Source organism: Rattus norvegicus, chromosome 2, assembly GCF_021556685.1.
Source record: "Rattus norvegicus strain SHRSP/BbbUtx chromosome 2, alternate assembly SHRSP_T2T, whole genome shotgun sequence".
Classification (NCBI taxonomy): Eukaryota; Metazoa; Chordata; class Mammalia; order Rodentia; family Muridae; genus Rattus; species Rattus norvegicus.
This window is the reverse complement of record NC_141535.1, coordinates 37317501-37345444: the sequence shown is the minus strand read 5'-3', so window position 1 is coordinate 37345444 and position 27944 is coordinate 37317501. Positions and strand designations below refer to the sequence as shown.

The 27944-nt window shown below is 38.9% G+C and overlaps 1 protein-coding gene and 1 pseudogene across 15 annotated transcripts in view; one reads left to right on the top strand and one right to left on the bottom strand.

The window, feature by feature from the left end:
- The window catches only part of Adamts6 (ADAM metallopeptidase with thrombospondin type 1 motif, 6), a 219777-nt gene that overhangs the window by 7580 nt on the left and 184253 nt on the right, over positions 1 to 27944 (bottom strand). For all 15 annotated transcript variants that reach the window (XR_015665162.1, XM_087625925.1, XM_087625915.1 and 12 more), the window contains 4 exon segments: positions 23114 to 23243; positions 14224 to 14428; positions 7784 to 7960; positions 5179 to 5335 (listed from right to left, as the gene is read on the bottom strand). Coding sequence is in view for 14 of the 15 variants with exons in the window: in XM_087625925.1 (XP_087482051.1) it covers positions 5179 to 5335; positions 7784 to 7960; positions 14224 to 14428; positions 23114 to 23243 (669 nt within the window). In the remaining variant the exon portion in view is untranslated.
- Positions 12370 to 12772, top strand: C1h11orf98-ps1 (similar to human chromosome 11 open reading frame 98, pseudogene 1; annotated as a pseudogene).

The following is a 27944-nucleotide window of genomic DNA, read 5'->3' as shown; positions in this document are numbered from 1 at the left end:
TTATCATGGGATGAGTTAGAATACACAGGGAAAGATGTTTTCAAGAACAAGCTGGTGCATTTAGCACCATACAGTGCAGGCAGAATGAATACAGACAGACTGCATTCCCTTGAAAGACTCACAAGAGTATATACAGCAAATGGAGTTATAGGTTGAGCATCTAAGGTTTATCTTTTGGATTAGAAAACTATGATCAGCTTCTGATAACTTGTCCATGGCAATGGAGAGCCCACCAATGAATGAGAGCTAAGAAGTGCATAGACATGCAGTTCAGGAGCTGGTATGAGAGGACTTTCACATGACACTTGATGCATTTGGGCAGCGAGGGATGAACTAACAAGTCCCCACTCTACTCTGGTTCCAAGTTAATGTAGATGACCGCCATCTGCTTTGCTTCCCTTCTTTCTCTTCTTTCTCCCCTCAGTATGACCCCCTGGATGCGACCCACATTCAAGATGGTGTAATCCCAACTCAAGTGACAGGAATATGCAGGGAATGCCAAGTGGGTTAGTAGCTCCTTGAAGTGATGATGGAAAATAGAAATCCTGCCTTCCTTATCTCCTTTAAACTTAAGTTGTCAAATGACATTTCTTGTCCTTCTTACTGATTTTCATACAGCAGATTCCATATTAAGGACTAAATTCTGTGGCTATTTGTTACATAAATTTTGTTAGGAGATGTGTGGAGCTGGTTAGACTTTCTCAGACAAGTGTGTCTGAGGGAAACTGAGACCCAGCAAAGCCACCATGTGACATCTCAAGCTGGTAGACCAATGCTACTACCCACAGCTTTCTGGACTAACTACTAGCTCATGGGACACCATGAATCACTATCTGCCAGCAACAAATACTAGACGACAGAGTGCCTTGTGCTACTAAGAAGCTAAAGAGATTTCCCGTATAAACGTGAGGAAACGTGAAATGGCATGAACAACGGATAAGATGGCATTAGGAGACAGAATTTAATTTCAGGGGAGCTTGAGTGGGCTAGACCCATGTGCACTTGGAAAATTTGCATTTTAAATGCTGTGGGACCTGGTCTGTGTATGATTCATGCTTGGCGGTGATGTGTTACCTCGCAGTGGCAGCCTGTCAGGCCTGTCAGGGGCTTGCCTATGAAGTTTTAACCTTTCACTGAAGGCTTTCAGAGAGAACAAAAGCAGATGTTGGACACAGCAAACTGCACCACCCTTTCCCGTCTCCTATCTCCTTTTGCCATTTTAATGTCTTGATGCCCTGCTTCTGCTTTCTCTTATTGTCTCTGACTGGCTTAGACATCCCTCCATTTTAAAAATTTCTGTGTGTGTGTGTGTGTGTGTGTGTGTGTTTATTTATCTTACTCCAACTCCATTATGACTGTACTTACTTGTCTGAGGCAGGGATATCCCACATTCCAGCGTATTCTTGGTAAACGGTTGGCAAACCAGTGCCCAGACCCTGCTCACTATGCAGTGAATGGTCGGTTCATTCATTGCATCCCTGTGCACTTGAAGAGCTTCTTTATGTCTCTGCTGAAATACTGCCCACCCTACTAAATTACGCTTTCTTTGTGGACAGAGCTTTGTGGTTCCCTAGTCTTGGTGTCTGGCAAAGTAAATGGATTAATGGCAGAATGAATGGAGTGTGTTTTCTAAAAACACTGTCTATAGCTATGTGCCGTCTGCTGAGCTCACCAGGCTCCAGCGGATAGTTCCAAACCCACGGTTACACATATGGCCCTGATTAATCTCAGTGGGCCACAAAACAAAACAAATAGACATGTATGTGGAGAGGTTTGTGGGGGAGGGGAGCAAGCAGAAATGTAAGGAGGTAGAAATGAGAGAAGACAGTGTGCAAGGTATATATAAAGAGTATTGTAAACAAAACAAGCAAACGAAAACCCCAAACCCTTATCACCTTGAAGGATGGATTAGATCTAAAGTAATGCAAGTTTCCTGAAGTATCAAAGCAATCGCTGGTGTTCCCTGAAGCCATCTTTCAACTTTGTTGTGCATTTGAAACTTTATTGTTTTTACAATAAAATATTGAGTAGGTGAGTGACCATTACCTGGATAGTTAAAACAGTTCTTAAGGTTTTAACTACAGACCATTTTATCCACAGAAGTCTGAAGGCATGGGCAGCATTTTAGATCCCGAGAGAGCTCCCCTCACCTGCTCTGAAGTGGCAGAACTGAACTGCCTTCCACCGGCCTCTTCCTGAGAGTCAAGGGAGCCTGACTCGATCCATAGCTTAGTTCTTTCAACTCTGCATTATTAACTAGAAACTGGTCCTTCAGATTTTTCCTAAGAAGTCCATCCTATTTCTTCAATTTGATCTCCAAAACCAAGTCATTATGTTTGTGTAAAAACCCTCTCTTGACATACGCCTTTCCATTTTCTTTGTTGATGACAACTTTGATTTGGGTCAAATAATGCTTTCTGACTATACCTTGGAATGCTCCAATAATACATTATAGCTGGCTCACAGACCACTCAGTCTGTGCAAGATGCTTGATCCAAAACGGTGAAGTCATTGGTCTTCGTTGGATCTCCCTTAGAACCTACATAAACCACTTTGCACAGCACATCTACTTTTCCTTTTAAATTAGAACAAACAAACAAACAAAAAACAAAACAAAACAAACAAACCTGGGAGTGGAGGCATACTTCTATAATTCTAGTTTGGAAGACTGAGGCATTAAGATCATTAATACCCGGCCAGCATAGGTTCTATAGAAAAACGCCTTCTCAGCAAAAATGAATACCATGTAAATACAGGGAAATTAAACATGCTTCAAAGCTCCACCAAATCTGAGTTCAAATCCTGCCTTGTGAGTCTACTACTTCCTAGACTTGTAATCTGGGCTAATACCATCACTTCTTGTGCCCGTGTTGAGGGTACGGCCTTTTTTTCTTTCTTTCTTTTTTTTTTTTTGTCAGTAATAATATGTCACAAGAGATTATTACACAGATTGTAGATATACAGATATATAATACAGAAAGATTACATATTTATATCAAATAGAATTAAAGGATCAAATATACAGAGTAGTTTAAGGGATTAATTACATCTTCTTTCCCATTTAGCCTTGCATCTTCCAATTCTGAAGTAAAAGAAAGACCTCCTAAACCTAAAAGATGGGTTGCTAATAGCTTACAATGAGTCAAAGTTGTTTGCACTAGTCTCATAGAAGAGAGATCACTTTTAGACATCTATTTTCAAGGAGACAGCTTCTGTTTCGCTCTACAGTTTGAAGTATTTCCAGGACATGGGAAGTTATGTTTGTAGGATACACCTTACTGTAGGAACACCAACAGAGTAGATGAGCTATAGGTGTGCAAATTAAAAACATAATGCTAAATTAATGTGGGATATGGCTACGCTATTCTTAAAATGTAACATACATTACAACAAATGCATTGTGTGGTGTCTTAAATAACAGACAGATATGGCCAGAGACTGCAAGGTCTCTGTACATACCACACAAGATTATGCTTCTCCAAATAAAATCCTAAAGAAACTTTAAAACCATGAACATATTTTTAAGCACATTCTTCAAACGAGGTAGAGCAAACTAAAGGAGCAGACATCTTTTGAAGAGGCGAATAACCATTTCGTTTTCATTAGAAAATTATTGGACTTCATAATCTTTTGTTCCTTTATGTGCGTTTTAAGAGCAGAGCCATATAACTAGGACTCTGTGTAGTTTATATAGTTATCCATGGCTTCAGACGCCGTTTGTGAGCCTGTGCATATATTTGATATAAGGTGGGAGCCTGAAATTCCTGACTGTGCTATAGTATTTTAATATTCTGGGTAACTTCTAAAATCTCACATATAGTACCATTCAAGATATTTTGAATGACAGCTACATGGACAAAGTACTTTTACTTAAATGATAAAATTCAGGATTTTTGGCTAGCATCTGCTGATAAAAGGATTTCTCAGTGTAAAAGAAAAAGGAAGAAATTTCAAAGTATAAAGACCCTTGCTCTCCTTTATTAGCCTTCATAGAATAATTTTTTTACTTCTCTACAATGAGAAACTGGTATTTAAAGCACATCTTTAAACATATGCTTTCTTTATATGTATCACAAGAACTCTGAATTTGTCTTTCATTTTCTGGTGTTTTGAGACAAGTCTCTCTACAGAGTGCTGGCTGTATTGGAATCTACTGCTTAGATCAGGGTGGCCTCAAACTCAAGAGATCTGCTTTCCTCTGCCTCCTGAGTGCCGGGATTAAAGGCGTGTCCCACCGTGTCTTATAAGAATGGACTCATCATAGAAAGCATTTCCAGAGTTCTGGCAAACCAGAACACTAAGTTAGAGATGACCTTAGAGAAGCCACTCTGACATGTCATTTTAAAGACATGTCAATTTCTTTCCAGATGTTGAGTGACTTAATGATAAACTTATAATGAAACAATCAGGAGAAAACAGGTTTCTTGCACAAAGTGTGGAGCACAGACTGAAGGAAAGACCATCCAGAGCCTGCCCCACCTGGGGATCCAGCCCACATATATACAGCCACTAAACCCAGACAATATTGCTGATGCCAAGAAGTGCATGCCGACAGCAGCCTGATATAGCTGTCTCCTGAGAGGCTCTGCCACAGCATGACAAATACAGAGGTGGATGCTCACAGCCAACCATTGAACTGTCCCCAGCAGGGGAGTTAGAGAAAGGATTGAAGGAGCTGAAGGGGTTTGCAACCCCATAAGAACAACAATACCAACCAACCAGAGCTCCCAGGGACTAAACCACCATCCAAAGAGTCCACAGGGACAGACCCAAGACTCCAGCTGTGAATGTAGCAGAGGATGGCCTTGTTGGGCACCAATGGGAGGAGAAGCCTGTGGTCCTGTGAAGGCTTGATGCTCCAGTGTAAGAGAATGCCAGGGTGGGGAGGTGGGAGGAAGTGGGTGGGTGGGTGAGGGAGCACCCTCAGAGAAACAGGGGTAGGGGGATGGGATAGCAGGTTTCTGAAGGGGAAACTGGGAAAGAGGATAACATTTCAAATGTAAATAAATAAAAAGAAATCCAATAAAGAAAAAAAAAAGGGTTCCTGGTTATAGGCAGGTCATACAACAGCTTTCACAAACTCTTGTAACATACTATACCCTAAGTGTGAGTCAGGGGACTCTTCAGGTGTTGGGACTGTAGCGGTGAGTCGGAGTCAGGCTTTTCTGAGGTACCCACCTTCAGTACTGGAGAGAGGGGTGCTATCACATTTGCTGTCACACTGCTGCATGGATGGAGGCCGAACAGCTTCTGGGCAGTCAACAGATGCCTGTCCAGTATAGGAGAGGCACTGGACAGTGCGCATCTGCTGTCCAAGGCCGCACTGAGCAGAGCACTAAATTCAAAGATATTGAAAAAAATACTGATTTTCAGTGTTTATCAGATAAAAAGGTATTATTTTTAATTATTGTACACATTAACTTTTAAAGACCCTATGCAATCATTATTGAGAGGCATATGACTCGTTCATTTTACTATGGAATTGGTTTCAAAACTCAAGAATTGAATTGTTGTTCTAGAAAACAGAAGCCAGATAGTACTCAGAAGACAAGGGATGGCAATTTCTTGGGCTGCCATAACTATTCCAAACAAGTTTGGCAGAATTAAGAAGAGAGTAAGGAGGCTATCTCATAGAAGAAGTGAGGCAGGGATGCATGGGGTGGCTCAGTGAGCAAAGCTCTTACCCACAAGCCTGGTGACCTGAGTTCTATCTTTGGAATCCACATAAAGGTAGAAGGAGAGAACTGACTCCAGAGTTGCCCTAGGACTTCTACATGCTCAGGCATATGTGTGCATGTACACATCACAATGTCAGTTATGTACCATTAAACTCCCAGTGAAGCATTTTGTTAATAATGCAATATTAGCAGTGGAATGCCTAATCTTATCAAGCAGAGTCCACTTGAGAATTTGTGAATTAAACTAGATGATTCTGCAGAGATGCGGAACTTGGGTTATCTTATGATCACACTTATTCCCATAGGCCTGGACACAGCAGTGTCTCCATATACTGTCTGGATACTGGCCATCTTCCAGGGAAAACACAAAAGGAGTGCTGCTCTATTCCATGAGAACGGGCTACCTAGAAATCCATTTCTTCCTTGTGTGTGGTATATGTGTGTTGTGCGATGTATGTGTATATGTACACATAAGTATGTGCATGTGCATGTGGATGCCAGAAGTTGATGTTGGAAATCTTCCTCAGTAGCTCAGCTCTCTTCCTTATTTTATGACACAGTATCTTTCATTGAACCTGTAGCTCACTGAGTCAGCTAGATGGCTGATCAGCAAGCAACAAGAGTTTTTCAGTGTTGAGGTTACAGACACATACTACTGCATGTGCCTCTTTACGTGGGTGCTGGGGATCAGAACTTAGGCTCTCATGCTTACACAGCAAGCAATTTACCTACTGAGCCACTTGTCAGCTACTGGCAACTTACTTTCTGTGACATTATTATTATAAAAGAGAGTCACAGTGTATAGTACAGGTTGGCCTTGATCTCAAGAGCCTCCTGCCTTAGTCTCTCAAATGCTGGCATTATGGATAGGAGTGGCCATTCATGGCTGTGTATTATTTTCTTAACGTGGCTTAACAGATTTTTTCTTTGATATTTGGAAGAACAGTGCTTAATTTCCCTACTACATAAAATATACCAATTTGGTCTTCTTTTAAGTAATTTTTTACTTGATAGAATTGTATTCATTTATTATGAATGGTCTCACATTTTGAAATATGTATATATGTATATACTGTATAATGACTAAATTTTATTAATATAGGCATTATAGCTACTTTGTGCTTTTTTATAGAATTGAACATGGCCGATAGCAAGACAGCACAAATTAACAGCATATATAAGGATGAAGGAATGAAGGAAAGAATGAAAATAGGAACTGGGCCAGCAGAAAGCCTCAATGGGTAAGGACAGTAGCCACCCAAACTCATGACCTGCGTTTGATCTCTAGCACCCCCATCACTTACAACAATTAAGTGATTATTTTTATTATTAAAAAAGAAAAATACAATATTAGCAGTGGGATGTCTAATGCACAGGTAGATCTATCTCATACTTAGATAAAATAGTTTGATATAATTTATAAGACACATGTTAAAAGTCCTACTTATTGCTTCCTAACTCACAGTATACATCAGAGAAAAGTAATTTGAATTATAAGTATTATTAATCTTTTATCTTATCAATCCCATGGGTATTTTAATTAAGTCCCCACAAGCTTCCCTGTGAGGTTAGGAGGAATTATATACCTTATGAAAGGAAAGCTGAAAGCTAAGGCACTGGTCTTCACGGAGTCAGTTGAGGACTAGGGGTCCAGTGCTGTGGCTTATTTACAGCTCTGTTCATTGAGTCCATTTGACACTGAACTTGAAATGGTAGGATCCAGAGGACAGGTGAACTTGGGATTTATGGGGGTTGGATGGTAGTGCACACCTATTACTCCTGTTAGTAATAGCTTGAGACAGGAGGATTGTGCGTTTGAAGCCAGTGTGGCATACAAAAAGTTTTGGACCTGTCTCAAAACCCCCAAATGGTCACCAGAGCAATAATGCTGGCAGCAGAGTGGCCTGTTCACAGATGTGGGGGAATGTGCCTAAGTGACGACGTGTCCACAGCTGGTCCCCAGGGCCCGTGTAGTCTCACAGGTAGATCCATCTCATACTTAGGATTCCTATGAGTTAATTCTTACTCCTCTCTTAAGCCTCCACAATGATCAAATCAAAAAACTCGGTTTGTATCTCAAATGAGCCCACATCTGGCTGCCTTACCTGGCCCCAGTCTCCTGTCACCCAGCGGGGAGGAGGGCAGCGGCCCAGACTACAGCGGATGCGAGCAGGAGGCTTGCTCTCCTCTGGACATTGCGCAGCTGGGAACGTTTTAGAAAGGTCACTGCTCTTGCACAGAACAATCCGATGCTTGAATCCTGAACCACATTTTGGAGTACACTGGAAATAAAACAAATATTAACTAACAACAATTTAAATACAAGAAAGTGTGAAGAAACTCTTGAAGTAAATGTGCATATGTGTAAAATACACATTTAGGAAAACGCTCTCAGTTATGAAGCGCCGTCAACAGTCAATGTAAAGGGAAGTACTTTTATCTTTTCCCTAAGGTCTTTAAGAGCTTAAATCAATGTTTGCTTTTCTTGGCTAACCTTTTCTTCTTTTATTAGGGATAGGCTTATTCATCTATTCTTTCCTATTCTTGGCCCCCTTCAGCCGTGATAAGATTCTGCTAAGCTCTGGAATGTGGAAGCTTACTGGGTGTAGTCTTTGAAAGGGAACTTTTATATTATTAGTGGACCACAAGAACGTGTCTTTGTGGAGCAAGTTGGCAGTGGAGTAGATCAACTATTTTCACAGTGTTAAGAATATATGCCTACAGGAAAGGGTTATTGCACAAATAACTCCGGACTTCCCCATGTCCATAAGTCACAAACATTAAGAACTACGTGTCTGCTCTTCATAGTGAGAAAACAAGACTTCTTCCTATGTCACAAATCTTTTCCTTTACATGTCTCTTAATGCAGTGGTTGACTGAAACCTTTTCCAAATCCTCTCCGTGAGTGAGGGCCTTATACACAAGTGCAAACTGTTACTTGAACCATTCATTCAAACATATTTCCTCATCTACTATAGCAGCGGTTCTCAACCTGTGGGTTGCAACCCCTTTGGCAAACTTCTATCTCTAAACAAGTTGACAATTCCTTTTTTTTCTAATTAATATTTTTATTAGATATATTTCTTTTTTTCCTTCCATTTTTATTAAGTTGGGTATTTCTTATTTACATTTCAAATGTTATTCCTTTTCCTGGTTTCCAGTCCATCAGCCCCCTAACCCTTCCTCCTCCCCTTCTATATGGCTGTTCCCCTCCCCATCCACCTCCCCCAATATAGCCCCCCCAAACAATCCCATATACTGGGGGGTTCAGCCTTGGCAGAACCAAGGGCTTCCCTTTCCACTGGTGCTCTTACTAGGCTATTTATTGCTACCTATGCAGTTGGAGCCCAGGGTCAGTCCATGTATAGTCTTTGGGTAGTGGCTTAGTCCCTGGAAGCTCTGGTTGGTTGGCATTATTGTTCATATGGGGCCTCGAGCCCCTTCAAGCTCTTTCAGTCCTTTCTCTGATTCCTTCATCTGGGGTCTCGTTCTCAGTTCAGTGGTTTGCTGCTGGCATTCGCCTATGTATTTGCTGTATTCTGGGTGTGTCTCTCAGGAGCGATCTACATCCGGCTCCTGTCAGCCTGCACTTCTTTGCTTCATCCATCTTATCTAGTTTGGTGGCTGTATATGTATGGGTCACATGTAGGGCAGGCTCTGAATGGCTGTTCCTTCAGTCTCTCCTCCAAACTTTGCCTCCCTATTCCCTCCTATGTGTATTTTGCTCCCCTTTTAAAGGAGTGAAGCATCTACATTTTGGTCATACTTTTTGAGTTTCATGTGGTCTGTGCATCTTGGGTAATTCGAGCATTTGGGCTAATAGCCACTTATCAATGAGTGCATACCATGTGTGTTTTTCTGTGATTGGGTCTCCTCACTCAGGATGATATTTTCTAGCTCCATCCATTTGCCTATGAATTTCATGAAGTCATTGTTTTTGATAGCTGACAATTCTTAACAGTAGCAAAATTACAGCCTCAACAAAGATACTGATGGTTGGGGTCAGCATGAGGAACTGTATTACAGGACCGCAGTGCTAGGAAGATGGAGGCTGGTCTAGAGGAATTACATGGAATTGAGTGGGGCATGAAAGGCCTGTATTCTTATTTAGCAGACAGGCGTGGCAACACAGGCTAATGTCACATATTATGAGAGGGCATAGAAATTAAATTCTTGTGTGCTTTATTATCATTGGCTTTTGGCTAGTTTTATTAGGCATAGTCTTTGAGCCTGGCATATCGGCATAGAAAGGGAGAAATATTGAGGGTTTTTGTTTTTCAGATTAAAAAAAATCAAGGATTCTATAAAGTCTCTTTATCACAATGAATCCAGCAATGGAAAATATTTCCTCCAATTTAGAGAAAGATTCATCAAGACATATTTTTAAGGAGGACAACACAAAATTCTAAGATCCCTTCATGGGAGGCAAAGATAGGAGTTAAAATCAAGAGACAAAAACCTTGATGTATTGCTCATTTTCACAGTCAAAGCAACACCCTTATACCCCACTACTGCCACACTCTTCCCAAACAAACCGCCAGCTCTCCTTCCTCCCACTCGTTTCAGTTATGATTTGTCTTCATTTCCATCACCAATTACATTTCAAGCAAATATCATTTCCCACATGATACTACTTCTCCCTAATAGTTCTGCTTTTACCTCACAACAACACATTTTATGAACTTCAGAGGACAAGCATCTCACAAGGGTCCCAGAGGATAAAGGGAAGAACCGTGCATTTCTGCACACATCTTAGACATGGTGTCAGAAACGTGACTCTGTCCTCGGCAGGTATGTACGCCTCAGGCAGCTTCCAGGGATGCCCCTGAGCTTCTTAAGCACTGAGAGCATCATTTCAGAGACCAGCAAAGTAGAATAAAAATTACAAAAGAAGTCTAAATTTAATCTGTGTAGATTAAATTCAGTAGGACACCTTATATTTACTGAAAAGCTTCCATCTCAATGCCATTTAAAGGCCGTCTTCAAGGTGAGTGTGTTTGGTTATTTCACTTGAGAACAAAAGTGCAATGGCAGTGTGAAACGAGTGGGTTTTAACATAACAAATTTGTCATCATTATTCGTCACCATCTATATGTTCTCATATTGGGCGTGGCTATTCACAACCATGCAGAATGGCTGTTGTCATCAATGCACTTCATTCTCAGATGAATTCAGGTATTCATGCTCCCTGTGGGAAACCACAGACTGTGGATTGTTGTCTATGTGCAGGTGAGGGCGGGCAAAGGTAAGGCAAGTTCTGTGACTGGGCAGTTGAAAAGTAAGGCGGGCACAGAGTTTTAGAGAGAGGAGAGAAGAGAGAGGAGAAAGAAGGAAGGAAAAGAACCAAGATAGGGGCAGAGAAGGGTGACCCAGATCTGTGTAGGTAGTTATGAGTATTTCATAAGGAATGGATTTTTATAGAACAATTTGTCTTATCTAGGTGGGCAGTTTATATCATTATCAATTGGTTATGAGTTTATTGTGGGGACGTTTTGTGGGGTCAGAATTTACTTATATAAATCTGATTGTTAAATTACAAGCTTATTGAGTTTTGATTTTAACAGGTTACTGGGAGTCGTGACTATAAGCACAGGGGGTGGATGCTGGAAATGCGAGCAGAGTCCACAGCAGAGAGTCGCAAGAGGGTGGCTGCTGCCAGGCTCAGAGAGTAGCTGACAGGGTGGGATGGAGATTGGGAGCTTGGCGAGTCGGTTGACATGCTTGTTGATTGAGATGAAAATACCCTGCAGATGCCATGTGGTCTGCTGAAGCTGGCACTAGCGTGGTTTGTTTTTTTTTTGTTTTTGTTTTTGTTTTTTTTTAATATTTACCACTACCAATGTCTATCATACCAATGCCATATGCTTGACTGAAACTATGACTCACTCCTGCTCAGGATGTGATTACAAAGATTGAAATATAGCCAGACAGCTTGAGAGAACACCCACATTCCTCCCAGCTATTCTATGAATAACCACAACTGCTCAGAATTTGGCTTCTATGGTCCATATTTTTTTTTTAATGGGAGAAAGTTAAGGTCTTTCTATGTAGCCTTGGCTGGATAGCTTCAAACCCATAGAGATTTGTCTGCCTATCTCCCAGTTGCTGGGATTAAAGTGTGTGACCACCATGCCCAACTGCCCAGGGATTATCTTTATCAAGGCCATTCAAGGAGCAAGGGAACAGTTACATACAGAGGTCCTAAAGAAATATATTTAAGGTTTTTGTTTGCTTCTGACTACTGAAAATTTTCAAAGCAAGGAGCACAGTGTTTCTAGCAGGATATGATAGAATAGAACCTAATATGCATCCTATTTCATCAACTTGAAAGAATCATTTTCCTTATCCATTTTCCTTAACATTAATCAATATTACAGAAGGACTCAGCTCTTTTATTAAAAATGTGAAGAGTATAGGGCAGTGGTTCTCAACCTGTGGGTCACAGTAACCCCTTCACAGGGAGTCGCCTAACACCGTTGGAAAACAGATATTTCATTATGATTCATAATAATAGCAAATTACAGTCATTAAGTAGCAGTGAAAATAATTTCATGGTTGGGTGGTCATCACAACACGAGGAATTATATTAAAGGGTCACGGCATTAGGAAGGTTGAGAGTCACTGGTATAGTGTGTGTGCTGGCATGCTTGTGTGTATCATGCATATTGATGGGTTAAGAATTAACTGCTTAGAGTGAGCCTCGGAGTGTAGCAATGGCACCTCCGGGAGGAAAGATCAGGACTGAGCTGAAAAAGAAGTTGTTCAAGCGCCGCAGGGTACTAGCAGGGATCGACGCCAGGTGGTCGCGGCTGTGATAGACGAAGGGCTGACTACGAAGGGCCGACTACGAAGGGCTGACTACGAAACACTACCTCAGGAACCGTGTATCCAGTGCACGTGCCAGCATCACGCTCTCTGGGAAGAAGCGCGGGAAACTCTTGCAGCAGATCCGACTTGCCCAGAAAGAAAAAGTAGACATGGAAGTGGAAGTTCCCTCCAAGTCAACCAGGTCTAGTCAGCCAAAGCCCAAACAACAAAAGAAAATAAAAGCTCCCCAGGAGGTAGATATGGAAAATCTTGACAATAAAAGCTAAAGTTCCTACCTCTTCTACCAGAAGATTCTCAACAGCACTTAGAAGGATTTGGAGGACTTTGGAAAAAAATATTACCATATTTCATTCTCCCAGACACCTCTTCTATAATGGACCCTTGATCTCCCCTGGAGGTATATATTGGGATTGAAGAGGACAGAGAAAGACTGGAGAGGGCCCTCTCTAGCAGTTAACTCCTTTTGTAATAAAGCTTTAGTGCTTAAAAAAAAAAAGAATTAACTGCTTAATATCTTGTTATGCACAAGATCATTTTTTAGGTGGCTTCAATTTATATCATGTTGTTAACAAATATGCCCCCATTTCATTTTAGTCAGATTATATATAATAGTAGTATAAATAAAGATGTAACAGATGTAACACTCAGGTCGACCTTTTGGTATGCTACATCCCTCAGCTTCCTTTCTCTTCTCTAGATAGAAAACAGAAGCAATTAAAATCACAGAGGAAACACCTGTAAAATAGCCCAGTGATCAAAGGTGTTTACCACCAAGACTGACTACTGAATTCAGTTCCTAGCACCTACATACTGGAAGAGAACTGACTTCCACAAGGTATCTTCTGAAATCTCTGTATATACCATGACATGAGCAAGTCTTCATGTATACATGTACATGTACAAATAAAGAAATAAATGTAATGTAAAGCTGTCTAAGCAAGTAAAATAACTCAGTTGGTAAAGGGACTTGCCACCAAGCCTGATGATTTGAGTTTAATCCACATGTTATAGGAGAGAAGCAGCTTCTGTAAGTTGTTCTTTGACTTTTACACATGCACCATAGCAAGTACTCTTTTTCTCTCACTTGAACAAATGTAAAAAAAAAAAAAAGGTAAAAACATAGACATATCACAAGTTAAAACTGATTTGTAAAGAACTCATACCTAAAAATTACGTAATAAGCTATTACATTACTTGGAAAAATTGAACATAAATGAAACACTAGAAAAGGCCTCTCTTAGTCCCCAGTATGTTTCAGGGTAAGAAAAGTTCTTGACTCTCCCTTTGAATTTCAGTTTAAAATACAAAATACACATCATTGACATTGAGTTTGTGAAACACACACACACACACACACACACACACACACACACAGACAAGGAAAGAAAGAAAGAAAGAAAGAAAAAGAAAGGAAGAAAGAAAGAAAAGCAAGAAAGAAAAGGAAGAAAGAAACCAGTTCTTAAGGGTACTCACCACAATACTATTTCAAATTCACTTTACATGGACTTCTTAAATTAATCATCAATTTCTCATTGAGTTCTTTGCTTCAAAAGCCTCGACTTTTGGACAAGTAATAATAAAATACAACATGGTCAAATTCATTACGGGGTAGTTCTTCCTTGCTTAGCCTAAGATCCATGCTCAGTTGTGCTTAAATAGTAGATATTTTGGTATTGATAAATAAGACATCCAAACATTCAGCCTTAGATTTACTTACTTCAGACCAGTCCAAAGCTACCCACTGAGGTGGACATGACTGGTTGTTGCAGGACTCTTTCTCCACAGGCCGGTGTGTTAAACAGTCACTGTAGTCCAGTGTTTCCTCCTCAGAAGGTCCAACTTTCCTGATGCAGAGCACGGCCCTTGTGCGCATCCCACCATCACAAGTCTTGCTGCACTCTAGCCAGTCACCAATGAACCATCTGAAGCAATACATGGAAGAACACAGAGAATAGTGTCTTCGGTGCAGAGAGACTTTTAGCTGAGTCAACTTCATGCTTTCCCTAGAAAAACTAACAGCTCACTTGATATAATAATACAAATGTGAGAGCCATTAGGCAAATCACTGTTTGCTGTCACTTGGTTGCCATTCAATGTGCAATGGGTAGGCTTTAAGCAAGCAGAAACTAAGTTCAAACTAATAATACCCAATGTGTTTTTAAAACTTTTTGCTTTATCTCTCTTTTAACATTAATTTCCAAAGATAAAAATTACTTCATAAGATTTCCATGAGGATTAAATAATCTATTTAAAAGTTCTAGAACATGCTGATAAATATTTAGTAACTGGTTATCCATGGGAGGGACAGTTATGAATTGAGCCATTTGCCCTGTTCGTTTTATAAAGTGTAAGGATTTCACTAAGGCCAATTTCAAGCTGCCAGTTTTACATTCTGGATGTGAATAAAGACCATATGCTAATGAGGGTCTAGGGAACAATAGCTAGGTGTTTTAAATACCCCACCAAGGGCAGCCTGGAATGTAACAGCGTGAAACAGAAAAGACTTTCATTATAATGACATTGTACTGACTTCTTTCACAGTGGGATCATGTCCTAAACTCTAAAGGAGCTGGGGATTTGTTTTCCGATTTCTAGAAATAAAGTCTCATGAAATAGGACTTGATAGTCCTTATAGGGACAGAAGAAGGCCAGATATCTGTGTCCATATTATTCCTCTGCAAAAGTGGAGCCCTAAGCCAGTTCTATGAAAACAGAAAAGAAAACCAAGAGCTTCTGGTTTCCATAATTAATGTAGGAAGAAACTCAAATGTCTTAAGCTTGTCCTACACTTCTCCACTCCTTTTCTGTTGCCTAACGTCATCAATGAACCCTCGCATGCACATAATTTCAAGGGGTTTTGGTATTGCTTCTGCACTGTCACTCTCTGCTGAGAACCATGACCCAGTTCTAGCCAATAAGACTTCTTCGGAATTGTTACATCTCAGCTGAAGTGAAAGTTCTTTCCCTTCCTATCACAGAGGTGCACGAGGACACATCTAGAGCTGCTTATGGCCCTGTTACCCCTCCAACAGAGGAGCTGAGAAGGCCTGCTGATGTCTTTGCCCATGAGTCTAGTACACCTACCCTTACTCTTTCCTGAGCTTTGTGATATAAGCCTTATGCATTGAACGAAGTTAACTCAAGTTGAAGCTTATTATTTACCACCAGAATCTTTTTTTTCTTATTAACTTGAGTATTTCTTATATACATTTCAAGTGTTATTCCCTTTCCCGGTTTCCGGGCAAACATCCCCCTCCCCCCTCCCGTTCCTTATGGGTGTTCCCCTCCCAACCCTCCCCCCATTGCCGCCCTCCCCCCACAGTCTAGTTCACTGGGGGTTCAGTCTTAGCAGGACCCAGGGCTTCCCCTTCCACTGGTGCTCTTACTAGGATATGCATTGCTACCTATGAGGTCAGAGTCCAGGGTCAGTCCATGTATAGTCTTTATTACCACCAGAATCTTGACCAACATATATATTATTATATTCCCAATAAGTATTTCAAGGTAGATTGCTTTATTCTATAGAACAAACAAATAAACAAAACAAAAGAAAAACAAAAGGTGACTAAAAACTAAGATCGTGTGTTAGAAAAATAGTTCTCCGAAGTCATACAAGGAGCAACAAAGGGACAAAGACTTGAATCCCTGTCAACTGGTACTTCTACCGAATCTTATTTGTAACGTGGTAGAAAACAGAGTATATGTCACAGGATACTGACTTCCATCTACGATTACAAGCCATGCAGTTGTTATGCGTATGTTCTTGGGTATGAAACTACCCAGAGAGAGGAGTGGGAAAAGCTTACGAACCAATCCTCACTATTTTTTTGATCAAAAGTCCACCATGCAGGAAAGGCAATATGCAGAGACATCAGAGTGTCAGCATCCTAATGGAAGACTATATTTAGCCCACCAAGTCAAAATGGCTTTTGTTCAAGATTATTTGTCTTACTACTATTTTATAAGGAAAATGGCATTTATAAATATCATAATCAACTTTGAACTTAAAATATATTTCCCAATTTGAAGAATTTTTCTTAAAATTTATTTTTAAAATTATAATTTAATGTTGAGTTAAAAAATTGATAGTGCCATATTTTTCTGATAAGTCATTTTCCAAAGGAGATTTAAAGTGTTTCCTGTGTTCTTTTCTTTCTTTTTCCCACAAATGAACATGATCCCAACTTGTTAATGCCATATTTGGTAAGGAGAAAAGTGTGTACTGATTAATCACTTGCATGCCAGCCACATTCAATCTGCAACAGTGATTTCGTCACCAAGATCAGGGAATAAAGCAGAAATGTGAATGACTCAGCCACAGAAAGCTCAGTCATACTGCTCCCAGCCATGATCTCATCAGGCCTCAGAATGTAACAGGGATGGAGACCTTCAAACGTACACCCCGGTGCTCATGGCAGCATGACTCGGGCAGCACTGCTGTTCTTTAGAGCACAGGCCTGGGACACTCCTATAGTTTTAGTATTTATTTATTTTTATTATTCTCTGTCACTCTTTTATGGTCAAGTATTTCCTCAGGCACTTAGTCTACTCATCAACTTAGAAAACATGGAAGTAAATTATTAACTAGTCACACTGCCAACTTCTTTCCTGACTGTAATCACAAGCTTCACATTTCACAGCTCCTGTTTTAGCCGTAGCATGCATCACATTCTCCCTACCTATGTCTCTGAAAGCTTATTCATGGCCTAGTGATGGAAGTAAATGTTGCAACCTCAATATTGTGTGTGTCTCAGTCTCCCTGTCCTCTGTCTAACTTAGAATTACTGCTTCCTTCTTTTCCTTCCTTACATGTCTGACGCACTGATGGCCTTCCTTTTGTTTTCTGTATTCTCGCCTTTAGATTCTGTAATAAAATATTCTGGGAATATCAGCTGTTGGGTCGTTACCCTGAGACATCTTAGAGTTGGCTCTTTCTGAGCTCTTTTCAAGGTCTAGTCATTTTTTGTTTGTTTGCTCTGAGACAGGATCTAACTATGTAGACCAGGTTGGCCTTGAGCTTAGTGAGATCTGCCCGCCTTTGCCTCTCAAGGGTTGGAATTAAAGTGTGCGCTACCATGTCTGGCCTCTTCTCAACATCTAGTGATCAAAATGTCTACTATCCATTAGGGCTAAAATCAGTAGTATTCATGTATGGAGGTTTGTTTACTCTTGTTGGTTCATTTGTTTTTGTCAGACAAGATCTCATTCTGTAGCTCAGATTGATTTGGAACTCACTATGAATCCTATGGTGGCCTTGAACTGCCAACAATCCTGCTTCAGCCTTCCAAGCATTGAGACTACAGGCATATACTACAACAGGATTAATGTTTGAACATCTGAAAACAGAGTGACTTGTGTCCTGTATAATCAGATCTCATTCTATTATAATGCTTATAATTAAGAAAATAATACATGGAGGATGGGAAAAGAGATGAACTACATAAAATTTTGATCTAAAGTTGATAAAACCAGACATTTTTGAAGAATTCCTCATAAAACCAGATTTTTTTGTATTATAATTTAAAGGAAAATGGTATAGCAAAAAAGTGAACTTATTAGTTATATTAAAAAAACAGTTTTGAACTATGTATTCAATATCCAGCATTTGTGGGGATGGGAAAGACAAAGGATTTCCACCCTTTATTTCACTATCAAGTCTAACCACTTTTTATTCCCTATATAAATGCATCACAAAATTAAGAAAATCTTCAGAATTTGGCAGTGTCTTCCTTAATCAATTTGGCATTATCATCTTTCATCAACAAGAGACAAGTATTTATATAACCTATTATTTACTTACAATATGCTGTAATTTTCTTAGGTTTAAAAAGCTTATTTAATAATTGGAAAGTAAAACTAAGATTGCATAGAACCATATACTATAAGCAGTCTATAGGCAAAGAATTTTCTTAATTTTTGAATAGCAATATAATAAGCATCTTTTAAATTGTGCCAATTAGAAATGCTTTGATGAGGGAAACAAAGCTAGACACATAAGTGCCACTAGACATTTGGTTTGTAACTTAGAATGCTGGTGATGTCTGGTGTAATGGGAAAAACATCAGAGATGAAAATTCTCATCTGTGAAATGACGAGAGTTGGCTAAGATTAATTCTATGATTCTTCCTAGTCTTAAATTTCATAGTTTTATAGAGAATGCTTGTGAGTCTTTTTCTAAACTTAAAATAACACATTATAATTGTTCATGGATGAGGTCCAATGACTCAAAATAATTGTCAAACATAAAATTGTTAAACCATAAAAGATTCTATCAAGTAAAACCTAGCCCCTGGATGAAAATGCATCTCTTAACGGAGCCTAGTAGCATAGGGTTATCATCTCAGCTAGTTGGCAAACTAGAGCAGGAGGTTGCTGGAGAAGCACAGTGAGTCCAAGGCTAGCATGGGCAACTTAATAAGATCACATTTAAAAATAGAATGCAAAAGTTAAAAACGGCTTACAATAGGACTCAGTGGAGAGCACCTGGCTGACATGCACTCGTCCCTGGGTTCAGTCCTTTGTACAAACAAACACATTCTTCCTACTCCAGGCTTTCTTTTACATGGTTGTTTATAATTCTCTTACTGCAATGTATGTGATAGTGACTTCATATCTGTTTGCTCAGATAGTCTTGAAGAAACCAAACAAATAGTGTTGTGCATATTTTATTGATTAATTGATGTTTTAAAATTCTGGTTTCAGTATTACTACAATGTATCGGCTTTTGTTTTTATTTCTTTGGTTTCTACAAATTTAGAAACCACAGTACTATAAAGGAATAATATTTATATTAATGACTTACCCATAAGCTCATATGTAAAGATAGTATTGTTATAAAGACTGGACTCTTGGCCTTTTCCACTGGGTTCAACTCAGCCTCCTTTCCTTGTCAGGGACACTGGCTTCCCACCAGTCACATCCTTTAATACTAATGCTTTCCTTCTTTTCTACTATGTAAGCCTACATCATGGCTTCTAGTTCCACGCAATCCAGTACCATGGCTGCTGTAGTTTTTCATTAGAAAGCTGTTCCCAGGAGCCCCTGTGCGACTTCTGCTGACTCTTTAACATCTCCCAAACACACACTATTTCTTAATAAGACATCTTTTTTCTATTCTTCAGTCTTCCTTTTCAATGCGAAACCTTACTGTCCTTTGTTTTTCTATACATACCTACCTATATATGCTCTCAGTCTAACAAAAAACTAAAAGTAATTTATGATTTGAAAAGATACTTTCTGATTAAAAATACTACTAAAGGTTTTAACTTAATTATATTAGAAAATATAGATTCATTCTTCAAATTATAATTCCATAATTTGACTTATTCAAAATATGAAATATTCTAAGAATATAAAAGAGTACACTAAAGCAAGAGAAAAGCTTTGTAAGTATAATAGAGTAGGTGAGACCTATTAAATATTATATTAGTGAAATTAATAGAAATTTTATATTTTCCAAATTTTTTTTCATTTTTTTCTGCTTCCCTTTATTCTATTTTGTTGTTTGAGAAAGAATCTTATGAAGACAGGATGATTTATATGCTCTACATAGCCAGTGCTGGTGTTGGACTCCTTAAACTCTTGCTTCTCCTGTCTCCTAGCACATGCAGGCCTATTTTTGAGTTTTTTAAGTTAAAAATGGATGGAAACATGATAAATAATGTAAGAAAACCTATAATAAACTATGAAAATTATTTGACATACAAGTAAAAGAGTTAATGTTTTTAAATATATTGAGAGTTTACATAACTAGTAACAAAATTATACTTTTATAAAGTGAGATAACAAAAAGAAAAGGCAAAGAAGCATACTTATTTGATAAATGACTAGTAATTAACAATACAAATGGGAAACAGAAGAGCAATCAGATGTCACATCTTTTTTTCTCCATAAAATAAGCAGATGCTTTGCCTTCAAGCCTAGCACTCTGGAGTCAAGGCAAGCAGATCTTTGTAAGTTTGAGGCCAGTTTGCACATTCCAGGGCTAAATATTGAGACTCTGTCTCAAAAATAAAAATAAATATTTCAGGATTTAGTTCAAGGAAATGGCATTTATATATTACAAGCTGAAGTGCACATTCTTAAAATCTTTCTGGGGAACAATTTGACAATGTGTCACAGTGCTGAAATGTTTTCTTACTTGGCTAGAAATTGTATTCCTCCTTATGTTGCAGAGGGTATAATTATGTACAACATAGTTTTAGTGGCAAAACTGTTTAGTGTGGCGGTATTATAGGAGAGCAAGAGCCTAACCAGAACAAGATTATACAACACTGGAATTCAATTTAAATAAACAATGACATAACTACTAAATGCCGTCAAAGACAATGTTCAAAATATACTAAGAATTGACCATAACATATAAAGACCATGCCATTTCATATCATATACATGTCTGTATGTACATAGAAAGCCCTGGAAATTACCTACATTAAAATACTAACACTGGTGTTAGAGAAGTGCTACTCTTCCCTTATCTGTGCACCCCATCACTGTTCTTTTACATCCACACTCACATCCGGCCCTACTGAACCACAGCAGTCTATGACGATTATCCCTAGCCCACGAATGACTACTGGGAATCTTATATAAACCATTCCAAACATTTAAAATTTCTCTTTCATTGTTTGAATTCAAACAAAGAAAGAAGAAATTAAAAAGGAAGCTAGAGGGGTTGGGGATTTAGCTCAGTGGTAGAGCGCTTGCCTAGGAAGCGCAAGGCCCTGGGTTCGGTCCCCAGCTCCAAAAAAAAAAGAACCAAAAAAAAAAAAAAAAAAAAAAAAGGAAGCTAGCAAAAATTGACTAATAAAGATATGTACCATTTCTTTCAAAAAAGAAAAAAATTAGACTAAAATTTTCCAATTTTACATTCTTTTCTCTTGAATTCCACCCCCTACTTTAAGCAAGAAACTTCATTTCAGAACTACAACAGGAAAGGAATTAGGAAACAAATTTAATCAGATATTTTAATATGGTAATACTACAATTAAATATATTATAGATATATTTTAGATAATACCAATAATATAGACATTATAGATAATTTCTCATTTTAATACAATTAAAAAAGTCTTTATTGATTAAAACAGAGACAGAAGGAACACCCATTCAGAGCCTGCCCCACATGTGGCCCATACATATACAGCCACCCAATTAGACAAGATGGATGAAGCAAAGAAGTGCAGGCCGACAGGAGCCGGATGTAGATCTCTCCTGAGAGACACAGCCAGAATACAGCAAACACAGAGGCGAATGCCAGCAGCAAACCACTGAACTGAGAATAGGACCCCCATTGAAGGAATCAGAGAAAGAACTGGAAGAGCTTGAAGGGGCTCGAGACCCCATATGTACAACAATGCCAAGCAACCAGAGCTTCCAGGGACTAAGCCACTACCCAAAGACTATACATGGACGGACCCTGGACTCTGACCTCATAGGTAGCAATGAATATCCTAGTAAGAGCACCAGTGGAAGGGGAAGCCCTGGGTCCTGCTAAGACTGAACCCCCAGTGAACGTGATTGTTGGGGGGAGGGCGGCAATGGGGGTGAGGATGGGGAGGGGAACACCCATAAAGAAGGGGAGGGGTAGGGATTAAAAGAAAAAAAAAGAATATAAATATTTTAAAATTAAAAGTAATGTTTCTAGTATTTCCCATCAACTATGGAAATACCAAATCAAAAAAAAAAAGTCTTTATTGTGAAATTCAGCTCTACAATGTATAGAGAAGTGGCACTCAACTTTTGGATCAAGACTTCTTTATGGGGGGGTCACATGTCAGATACCCTGCATATCAGATGTTTATATTATGATTCATTATAGTTATGAAAGAGCAATAAAAATAATTCTATAGTTGGGGGCACCACAACGTGAGACTCTGTGTTTATTAAAGGGTCCCAGCATCAGGGAGGCTGAGAACACTGGTGTAGATGTAATGGTGAGTAGCTTGTAATCTGGGAGCCTGGCAGTGGTGGTGCACGCCTTTAATCCCAGCATTTAGGAGGCAAAGGCAGGCTCCTCTGTGAGTTCAACACCAGCATGGTCTACAAAAATAAGATAAATCCAGGATAGCCAGGGTTACCCAAAGAAACCCTGTCTTGAAAAAAAATGAACAAGTAAAACAAACAAACCAACAAACCAAACCAAACCCCAAACAAACAAAACAAAATAAAATAACAACAACCCCAAACAGATGTAACCAGTATCATCATCCAGAAGCCTTAAAATTCCAACTAAATGCCTGGTGTGGTATTTAAAATCTTGAACGCCAGGGTATTAACTTGCTGAGCTGAACTCACAGTTGCACAAAGGTATGCAAATCTATTGGGACAAACCTAGACCATGAACTTTGACCACCATCTTGTTTTACATCGCTTTAAAGATTTATTTTGAGATGAGTTTACAAAGCTAATTAGCAGAAAAGAGGAAAAAGAAAAGTAAATGGTCTTTCCAAAAACGTCTGTCTACACTCTGGTTGCTTTGTATGTCTCACTCGACAGGAACTACCATACAATTTTACAAGAGGCAAGGTATGTATTTGCAAATATGAATGCATGATGCTTTCTTCTTGCACCCAAAGAAATGAATTTTCACTTCTTGTCATACTTACTCAGGTGGGCAAGGCTCAGTGCTGCAGGCTCTTTGATTTTCCGGTGGTTTACTGTCAGGGTCACAGAAATTGTTCTGGACAATGGAGTTGTCATCCAATCTTTTACAGACCACTTCTTGTTTTTGGACACCTTTAAAAAAAGGAATGGCATCTTTACTTGGAGAGTAGTTTCCCTTCCAAAGGTGAGGCATGCATTGCTCCTTCCTCTGGGCAGTCAAGCTCACTGGATCACTGCTGTGCTATCTGTTCTGAAACTTTATTTCTCTAAACAGGACAGAAGTGCTGCTGATTACAGTCAAGCTTTAGACAACACGATTGCTTCCGTATTCAGAACCATGGACGTTTGGAAGCTGCAATTAATATTCCCATTTTTATGTACATCTTCATGCTTTCCTTAAAAATCCTTGAACTTTCCAAAATATCATGAGATAAAGTGTATTAATATACATTTCAGTACAAGACAATGCATGCATATGCATATGTATTTAAAAACAAAGCAACAAGGACTAATTTACTTTCTGACATTTTGTAGGACAGGATGAAACAAGGTCATTTTAAATTAGGAATATATCACATCCACACATTTCACTTATTTCCCTCCATTTATGACTGCATCTTTCTAAGAGCTCATCAAGTTAGAGAGTTTCTTGGGCTGCAAGAAACTGGTCTGTTTATTTTAACAGGGTTGGATACCTCTTGTTTATACCACTGTCAAAGAGTAACATACACAGTTCATTCTAATATTGATTTACAAAACACTTATTGTTAAACATTAGTCCATGTGACTTATTAGCATAACTAAAAACATCCTCATCCTACAATTTACAAAAATTCTTATGCATATGCTTATGATTATTGGCAGACATATCCACTACAACTTGCTCACATTTCACGAAACGTATTCTCTCTCTCTCTCTCTCTCTCTCTCTCTCTCTCTCTCTCTCACTCTCTCTTTCACACACACACACACACACACACACACACACACACACACACACACACACCCCCAGAGGCTTTTATTTATAAACATTCTTTGTGAAAAGATTTGATATATACTTACTTAGTATCAGAAATCAAGCAATAAGAGACATATATTTCACAATATCAAAGAGAAACAAGTGTTTCAGATCATACAAAAAACATCATTCATCATTAACACTTTAATCCTGGAAATGGACATAAAGGCACAAATAAAGCTCTTCCCTGAAATTACCCTCTCCTTTCCTAGAACACATAAGTAAATGTAAAAGTAGCACTCACAGCACTCAGGGAAGCACAGGTTTGCACGCCAGCTAATTCTGTACGCTCTTCCATCAGTCTACCTGTCTGCCTGTCTCACCTTTCCATGCATCCCTTCCTTTCCTCTGGTGATTATAGCATCCTTTTTAAAAAAGGGATTTGTTCACAAACATGGGAATTCTTATGAAAAAGGATCTTTTGACAAAGGAAACTTTTCCCTGAAGAATTAGGCACCAGATACTTCTCCAGAGGCTGCCTCCATCTTGGGCAAGCATCAGTTGTCATGTGTTGGTCACAGTAAGCCAAGCCTTTGGAATGTATGTGGTTGACAGGAACATCTCCTCAGTCTACTGATCCCAGGAGACTGACTGCTACAGCTTCCGTCTTGATGGTGAGTTACTGAAGAAGGTAAGTCTTACTACTTTCAGTGACTCAAGACTCCTAGGATTGCCTTCAGTCACCTGTGTTTAGGGGTCTAAAATGTAGTCCAACAGTTCACTGGCAAACGTCTTAAAGTATGTTGTGTTCATTCTCTCCCAGTCTCTAGATGACAGCAGTGGAATTTTTTAACTATTGAAATTAAGATTTTTGAGGGAAGAATGATTCACAAGAAGCATAGCTATGATCCACTCCCAGATGCTCCATGTTTCGTCAACAGATTACCTCTGCACTGTGTCACTCCTGTGGGCAGATAGCTATGTCCATGTGGCCACCAGGTCACATTCCTCTACCGTTAGTCACAGGGCTCAGCTACTAACTGCTCTGACAAACAACTCTAGCCAGTTGAAGGGAATGTTCATTTATATCAAGAATAGGCCTTGATTTTTTAGGTTTAGTGTGTATTTCTAAAAGGCATTAAATGTGGCTACTCTTGGAACACAAATGCTGGCATTTAATACAGTATATTGGTTGATTCTCAGAATAGAACACACATTAAAAGTATGAAATGGAATCTATGTTGCTTAGTTTCAGTGATAGAAACCAGAAGCTAGTTTCTAAAGGTTAAGATAAAAGTTCAGTTTCTTTAAGTGAGCATTACACATGTATTTACCTAAAGCAGCCTTTATCATAAAAGCAGGTCCTCTGCAACTGGAATCGCAGATCAGAATGGTAGAAGTAATTAGTGGAGATCTACATTTCACTTTTATACAAATTATAGCTATGTGTGTACTTTCAAAAATGTTTTCTAGGTAATATTTATTGCTACAAATTGAGAAAATAGACAAAACTACACTGAGCCAAGTAAGCATTGAGAATAGTCTCATGCCATTGCTCTGGAGCTAGAACTCTTTGATTACCCAGTAAGACTCGATGGTTATACCTTACTCAACAGTGCATGGACTCACAAAGTAGATCTGCCACCTCGATGTGGCTGGCGCATCATTTACTCAACAGAACACGACACTCGTGCTTCTTAAATGATTTTGAACTTCATAGTAAGCAGTACAAGTTGACTCATCTTTGGCTGCACATTCCATATATCCTTAAAATTAGGAACTAAGGGGCTTCTAGGTCTTTATAATTTCAGCATGCTATTTTTGATAAATGAAAATTAATGTCCTTGATAGGATAACTAAAATTGTTTTATGTTTTACAAAGGTATTTCCCTTATACTCATTAATTGTCTTCTAAAATGTTGTATCAATATGGCATTAACATATTTCAAATCACCCCACAGCATTATATTGTTTTCATCCAATAGCATTCATATTTCCCACACCTGGCAGGTTGACTGTTTTTATTGACAGGATAACTATAAACAAATGAACCTAAATGGACATATTTTGAAACACAATATTTAAGTAAAGGTGAATATAACGTTTAACTTTAGAAAGTAGAAAATGCAATAGAAATAATCTAATGAACAAGAAAAATGGAGTTTAGAATGTTTGCATATGGTCATGCATCATGTACATGTAACCTACTTTAAAGTCATGTGTCACACACTGCTAAGTTTATTTTAAACCTCACTGTGACCCAGCTACACAAAATTAGTATGCTTTCAATCCATAGCTAATTACCAACATGCATAAGATGTCCACATGACCACTCAGTGCACACCTAATGGGAAAAACATTTTCACAGCTCAGGGTCCCTATGACCTGGAGAGAAGCAGATGATATAAGAATTTAATTGATGAAATTAAAAATATACTGACTGTATTTTACTCTTAAAAACCTTAAGTTACTAGCATAAAAGCTGTCTTTATGCAATCCTCTCCATGTTACATAAAGCAATGAAAGTATAGATAATTTATTTATTTTGATAATACATATTGACTTTAAACCTTTAGAAAGAATATATACCATTTAGAGCCTTTTAATTTGCCTATCTTTCACTTCTGATATTTAAGACTCAAATACAATGAATGATGATTTCAAGTATAGAAATATAAGCATAACTCTGGGGCTAGAAATACAGCTGCTCAGTGAGAGATGTGGCTCTGTGATCCAGCATTTAGCTAACATGTACAAGGCACTGGCTTTAATTTCCAAAACTGAGAGGAAAAAAGACAAGACAAGACAAGACAAGACAAGACAAGACAAGACAAGACAAGACAAGACAAGACAAGACAGCACCTCTTACTTTTGGTCTGAAATTTTAAATTTATCAGATCTTATATGCTGACAGTTTAAAGTTAGGGTCTACATTTGGCTACTGAAGCCTCTGTTCTGCAATGCAAGTGCACAGTAGCAAATAGCTTTTAATGGCATGCTGTAATAGTACATAACACAGGAGAAAGCATAGTTCACAGACGCCAGGTGAGTACTGGGTGAACTGTTTATTATTCTCACTGTAAGGGTTCTCACAGTTCAGGCCACTTCTGAGTGGAAACCTCAGAGAACACTGACCTTGAGTCAGATAACTGAATACCTTTATAGGCTTATTTATAATACAGTATTTGAAGACAGACTGCTCTTCTCATGTCAGTCAGCAGTTTTAAAGTAGGAAACAAAAGTTACTGTTTGAATACTTAACTTGAAACAGTGGCATGTGTTAAGCCAGGAAGTGTGAGGGCAGCAGTGGCCAGACCAGGAGAAAGATGGAGATGTCCCAATTCTCCAAGACAGACCACTTCAGTCCTGAGTGGACATTATCATATGATTAAGTCAGCACGGGAAGACAGAGCTATAAACACATTACTTGAAATTGATACTAACTGATCTCCAAATAACTGAACAGAGTGGCACAATGTGCCATCTCTTCCCAAGAAACAGATTTCTGGAACAGCAGAGAGGGGAATACTCAGGGTTTATACTAAAAATGTGGCTGGTGGCTAAGGCAATAATTTGCTTAGCCACAGCATCTAAAATAGTTAGCAACCAAGACAACATTATATAACCACAACATACATAGCATATGGTCAGTAATATTAATTTAATCCCTATATTCAACGCACAGAGCATTCAAAGAGTGACAAGTGCCAGGAAAAAAATCTATTCACTTTGCCTTCAAGTGCTGGAATCTGGCTGTTGTGTTGTGTGATTATTGGCCAGACATAAGCATTTGCAGGCCACAGCAAAGTCCATCTGCCTTGGATCTAAGAGCTGGCACCCAGAGTACCAATCAACTCCACCCACATGGCTTCCTT